General features: G+C 38.5%; 1 protein-coding gene across 1 annotated transcript; it reads left to right on the forward strand.

The window, feature by feature from the left end:
- The first annotated feature begins 680 nt into the window (after nt 1-680).
- Nucleotides 681-5,769, forward strand: LOC113318615 (ABC transporter B family member 15-like). The gene is made up of 7 exons (XM_026566803.1): nt 681-1,170; nt 1,265-1,319; nt 1,421-1,599; nt 1,707-2,164; nt 2,438-2,978; nt 3,286-4,206; nt 4,304-5,769. Exons 1-7 carry the CDS (start codon nt 892-894, stop codon nt 5,666-5,668), a joined length of 3,798 nt encoding a protein of 1,265 aa, XP_026422588.1. The 5' UTR covers nt 681-891; the 3' UTR covers nt 5,669-5,769.
- Nucleotides 5,770-6,420: the final 651 nt, after the last annotated feature.

Genomic DNA, 6,420 nt, shown 5'->3' on the forward strand with positions numbered 1-6,420 from the left:
ACATTTTCCTTTTGGGTGACCTTTTTTGTTTTAGTGATGGCCCCTAAATCCTTTTGAGTGGCCCCTAAAAACGCGAGGATATTTATAAGATATTTGGATGTATATTTATAAATTGTTTTTCAATTTCTAGAAGTCGAATAGTCAAAAATCAATTCGAAAATACTTCTTCTAAAAACAGAAATGCCAATTTTTCATAAAGCAAAATAGTTTTAACTCCACCTTTGGATCCTGGTAGTCTGGTACCCAAACGCGGTGTTAAAACTTTTGCTTTGAAATTGTTAATTAATTATTTTTTCATGTATGTTCGGAAAATCTTTTTTTACATATATTCAGAAAAAGTGATGAGGCGGACCTTCTGTTGAGATCAGAGTAACTATTTGACGTCATTAATGACGTTTTTTCTATCTTTCCTGTAAAAGAAATAAGTCAACCATTTTATGATGATGACACATGATTAATTACTTTATTCACATTCACAGACGCATGCCTAGTACCTACTTCATCTTCAAGTACTTAAAAAGAGACATCTTGGAATATATTTATTATTTTTCCATTAACGATTATATTTTATTATTGATTTGTTTTAAATAAAATATCATTATTGTTTTTCAAAAATGCCAACTATATATGACTAGCTACATGATGCTCATGTATATAAATAGTATACTATCACCCCTTCAATTTTAAATTTATGTATATAAAGGGCTAAGGGCAGTTGAAGAACACGTACAAACAATATTAATAGAAATAATTCTGACACTAATTGGGAGCATCAGTGATCAGCATACATCTATATCTATCTATATATGCAGATGCCCATTGCATCTTCTTCCTCAGAAAGCCAAAACACACAACTAGCTCTCTATAGCTAGAAGAATTCGATCTTACACAATGGAAGATGATGATAATAATAAGGTGGTTGATGTCGCTGGAAAAGCAGGGAATAATAAAGAGAAGAAGATTAAAACAGGATCGATTGGAACAATATTTATGCATGCAGATGGTATAGATATATGTTTAATGGTTCTTGGTTTTCTTGGAGCTGTTGGTGATGGATTTGGTACACCAGTCATGTTATATATAACAAGTAAAATTATGAATAATCTTGGTTCTGTTGGTCCGTCTGATATTAACGATCCTAATCAAGTCTTTCTTAAGAATATCACCAAGGTATGTATTCCCTCATTAGTACTAATTAATTAACACCTCCTCTTAATTTAATTAATTAGTGTTCTTACTAATTTTTGATCAATTTTCATTTCAGAATTCAATTGGTCTTTTATACCTTGCCGTTGCCAATTGGTTTGTTTGTTTCTTGGGTAAGTTTCTTATTCATTTCTTCTTCTTCTCATTTTAATGTGTTGATAAATAGTTTTGCTTAAAAATTTAATAATCTTGATTATGAAAATGCATATGACAGAGGGATATTGCTGGTCAAGAACCGGAGAAAGACAAGCAACAAGAATGAGAGCAAGATATCTAAAAGCAGTTCTCAGACAAGATGTGGGCTACTTTGATCTACAAGTATCTAGCACTTCAGAAGTTGTCACCAGTGTTTCCAACGATTGTCTTGTCATCCAAGATGTTCTCAGCGAGAAGGTACTCTTCAACCACTCTTTTTTATAATTCTATCGTATTCAGGCACGTACCAAGGGAGAAGCTGTATTATTTAGCTTAATAAAATAAGTAAAATCTGATATTATTAGGTACCAAATTTCTTGATGAATGTGGCAATGTTCACTGGATGTTACTTGGCAGCGTTTTTGCTAATGTGGAGACTGGCATTAGTAGGATTTCCTTTTGTTTTACTGTTGGTGATACCAGGTTTGGTGTATGGGAAGATATTACTGGGATTAACAAGAAAGATTAGAGAGGAATATAATAAAGCTGGTACACTGGTGGAACAGGCTATCTCTTCGATCAGAACTGTTTATTCATTTGTTGGTGAGCAGAAAACAATGGATGAATTTTCAGATGCACTCAATGGTTCAGTGAAGTTGGGGTTGAAGCAAGGTTTAGCCAAAGGTGTTGCAATTGGAAGTAATGGAGTTAGTTTTGCTGTTTGGGCTTTTATGTCTTGGTATGGAAGTAAATTGGTTATGTACCATGGTGGTGAAGGCGGTACTGTTTTTGCTGTTGGTGCTGCAATTGCCATTGGAGGACTGTAAGTACTCTCAAATCTCGTCTTAAAGGCTTTTTTTTTTCTTTTTTTTTTTTTTTAAACTGTAAAGAATTTGGTGCTGTCAAGTTTCGAACTCAGGTAAACCAACTGGCATTAGGCAAGTTGGCCAGGGGTTGGGCTCCCAACCTATAGGTTGTGGAAGTTTCGAATTCAGGTTGCTGGTATTATCAGCCCGTAACTTTAACACTGTACTACAGTGACACCGCGTTTTTGTTGACTAATTTGTTGTGTTTTTTTGTTTTTTTAATAAAATAGGTCCCTAGGAGCTGGACTACCAAATTTGAAGTACTTCTTTGAAGCAGTATCAGCAGGAGAAAGGATGATGGAAGTAATAAAAAGAGTACCAGAAATAGATTCAGATAACATGGGAGGTGAAATTCTGGAAACAGTTTCCGGAGACGTCGAATTCAAGAATGTGAAATTTGCATACCCATCCAGAAAGGAGACTTCAATCTTTCAAGATTTCTGTTTAACAGTTCCTGCTGGGAAAACAGTAGCTTTAGTAGGAGGCAGTGGTTCAGGAAAATCTACTGTAATTGCGTTGTTGGAAAGGTTTTATGATCCTCTTGGTGGTGAAATTTTACTTGATGGTTTTCCCATTGATAAACTTCAACTCAAATGGTTAAGATCCCAAATGGGTTTAGTTAGTCAGGAACCAGCTTTATTCGCCACAACTATTACCGAGAATATACTTTTCGGAAAGGAAGATGCTACTATGGATGAAGTCATTGCTGCTTCAAAGGCTGCAAATGCTCACAACTTCATCTCTCAACTGCCAAAAGGTTATGATACTCAGGTAGGTCCACATTTCTTGCAAGGACTGGGCACAAAAATGGATTCTTGCCCAGCGCGCCTCTATGCGCGCTATACAGCACCCTTGTGGATGTGGCCTTGCTAAATAGGGTGCATAGAGGCACAATGAAAGGCGTTTCTTGTTTATGATCCGTTTTTGGTTTATATAAAATAGTGTTCTTCTTTTTTTCAATAAAGAATCGGGTGCTGACGAGTTTTGAAATCTGGTCACTAGTACGACTTTATCACTGTACTATAGTGACATAAGCATAAACTAGTAATTTTTTTTCTTTGCTTTTTTATCCAAATAGGTCGGAGAAAGAGGGGTGCAAATGTCTGGAGGGCAAAAACAAAGAATTGCAATAGCAAGAGCTATAATAAAATCCCCAAAAATTCTCTTATTAGACGAGGCAACCAGCGCGTTAGACTCCGAATCCGAGAGAGTTGTGCAAGAAGCGCTGGATAAAGCAGCACTCGGTCGAACTACAATCGTAATTGCGCATCGCCTCTCTACGATACATAATGCAGACATTATAGCTGTTGTGCAAAATGGAAAAATTGCCGAAACCGGGTCGCATTACGAGTTAATCGAAGATGACAATGGGTTATATACTTCACTTGTTAGGCTTCAGCAGACAGAAGAAGCAACGATAGAAGATAGACAAAGAAGCTCACAATCATCATCACACATTACAGACAAGGATAGTCATGTTGGCTACAGCAGCAGTAGTAGAAGAAGCAGCAGCTCTTCCAATAGAGTAAGTCGATCCAACTCCGCTAAAGGTGATAACGACGACGGCGATGATTATGAGATAAAAGAAAGGAAGGAACGTGAGTTCTCCGTACCATCATTTAAGAGATTGTTGCTGTTGAATTTACCAGAGTGGAGACAAGGGATTGTCGGGTTAACGAGTGCGGTTCTATTCGGTGCTGTTCAACCTGTTTACTCGTTCGTCATGGGGAGTATGATTTCGGTTTATTTTCTGATTGATTTCGATGAGATCAAGTCAAAAACAAGGATTTACGCTTTGTTCTTCGTCGCATTGTCCATTTTCTCGTTGATTATTAATATCTGTCAGCATTATAGTTTTGCTGCCATGGGTGAGTACTTAACAAAGAGGATCCGAGAGAGAATGTTGTCCAAAATTCTGACCTTTGAAGTTGGTTGGTTCGATCAAGACGAAAATTCTAGCGGCGCTATTTGCTCCAGACTTGCCAAGGATGCTAGCGTGGTAAGATTTTTTTTTTCTTTTTTACGGCAAAGAATTTGGTGCAGACAAGTTTCGAGCTCAATTTCTAAGCGTAGACGATTTGTAATGGTTTTTGCAGGTGAGATCATTAGTCGGTGACAGGATGGCACTTCTGGTGCAAGCCTTTTCTGCTGTCATCATTGCTTGCACAATGGGTTTGGTCATTGCATGGAAGTTAGCTATTGTGATGATTGCTGTCCAGCCACTGATCATTGTGTGCTTCTACTTGCGTCGTGTCCTACTAAAAGCCATGTCTGGAAAAGCCATTAAATCACAAGACGAAAGCAGCAAACTCGCGGGAGAAGCCGTTTCCAATCTCCGCACAGTCAGTGCCTTCTCTTCCCAATCTCGAATTCTCGAAATGTTCGATCGAGCACAAGATGGCCCGAGAAGAGAAAGCATTCGGCAATCATGGTTCGCCGGGATCGGTCTCGGTACATCTATGACACTAATGACTTGCACTTGGGCACTGGATTTTTGGTATGGTGGGAAACTAGTTTCTGAGGGTGATATTTCAGCCAAAGCTCTTTTCCAGACCTTTTTTATCTTAATCAGTACAGGCAGGGTCATAGCTGATGCTGGCAGTATGACAACTGACATTGCTAAAGGATCCGACGCTGTAGGATCCGTTTTCGCAGTACTTGACCGTTACACTCAAATCGAGCCTGAAGACCCAGAGGGTAACCAACCGGAGAATTTATCCGGGCACGTAGAGATCCGAGATGTTCATTTTGCTTACCCTGCAAGACCAGATGTTATGATTTTCAAAGGCTTCAGTATCAACATTGAAGCCGGTAAATCAACTGCATTAGTAGGCCAAAGTGGTTCCGGGAAATCAACCATCATCGGGTTGATTGAGAGATTCTACGACCCGTTGAAAGGATCGGTGCGAATTGATGGCCGAGACATAAGAACATATCATCTCAGATGTCTGAGGAAATACATTGCACTGGTAAGTCAAGAACCAACTCTATTCGGAGGTACGATCAGGGAAAACATCACATACGGATCGTCAGGTAAAGTCGAGGAAACGGAGATTGTAGAAGCGGCACGCGCAGCAAATGCTCATGATTTCATCGCAGGATTACAAGATGGGTATGATACATGGTGCGGAGACAGAGGACTACAACTGTCGGGAGGACAAAAGCAAAGAATTGCAATAGCTCGTGCGATACTAAAGAATCCTGCAGTTTTGCTGTTAGATGAAGCTACAAGTGCACTTGATAGTCAGTCCGAGAAAGTTGTGCAAGATGCATTAGAAAGAGTAATGGTTGGTCGGACGAGTGTTGTCGTAGCTCATCGATTAAGTACCATTCAAAATTGTGATCAAATTGCTGTACTGGAGAAAGGCACGGTTGTGGAACAAGGAACACACTCTTCTCTTTTAAGTAAGGGTGAAAATGGAGCTTATTTTGCTCTTGTTAATCTACAACGAACCAAATAGGAATAAATAAACAAGCAGTGTACTATATGTTTTCATCTATTTGATTCTCTTTTTTGTGTACTCACTTCGTTTCAGGAAAAGTGATATTTTCACTATTTCAATTTGACATATTTTTAGGTAAGAATGAAAAAGTGAAAAGTATCACTTTTCTTGAAACGAAGGTTGTAATTTTTTGTGAAATATAATTGAAATAAGAATCTAAAATGCAGAAGCCTAGCCTAAGTCATCGAAACAAGAAAAAACTTTGAAGCTAGATGCACTCGAGAGTTAGGTGATTGAATCACAAAAAGATAGAAAATCGGGTAGTACTCTATTGCAAGGCAAATAAGAATACTGCAAGACTGTAAGAGGAACCCGCATTTACAAGGCCAGACTTAGACATTAAGGGAGACTGTGAGTTCAAAATGGGGACGCCTACTGTCAACTCAAACCTACAAAGAGATTGCAAGTTGTCGAAATGTGTAGCGTCTTAAATGAAACTTGATTCAACTGAGCCGTCTCTCAGCAGCTCAAGGATTCAAGTGCAGAGTAGGAAACTCAGGAGATGGCAGGACTTTGGGAGCACTCACAAAGGTGCACAAGTTGAAGTAAAAAAGAGTGTGTGCTGAAATGGGGGTTGTAAAGCTCGAGAAACAGGTTATGCAGAAGTCTAGAAGGTTATCTTCCCCTACACACAATAAAAATCTTCTAAGATGAGTCGAACGAATTATTTGGCTACTCTAAAAGTTTATGTTGTAATTTCCTAAAGCATT

The sequence above is a fragment of the Papaver somniferum genome, chromosome 10 (genome assembly GCF_003573695.1).
Source record: "Papaver somniferum cultivar HN1 chromosome 10, ASM357369v1, whole genome shotgun sequence".
Classification (NCBI taxonomy): Eukaryota; Viridiplantae; Streptophyta; class Magnoliopsida; order Ranunculales; family Papaveraceae; genus Papaver; species Papaver somniferum.

Excerpts from the sequence above, each read along its gene's own strand:
- LOC113318615 (XM_026566803.1), top strand. The coding sequence starts at position 892 with ATGGAAGATGATGATAATAATAAGGTGGTTGATGTCGCTGGAAAAGCA. Across the intron at positions 1,320-1,420 it reads TTGGTTTGTTTGTTTCTTGG|AGGGATATTGCTGGTCAAGA; the intron begins GTAAGTTTCTTA and ends TGCATATGACAG. Across the intron at positions 2,165-2,437 it reads GCAATTGCCATTGGAGGACT|GTCCCTAGGAGCTGGACTAC; the intron begins GTAAGTACTCTC and ends TTAATAAAATAG.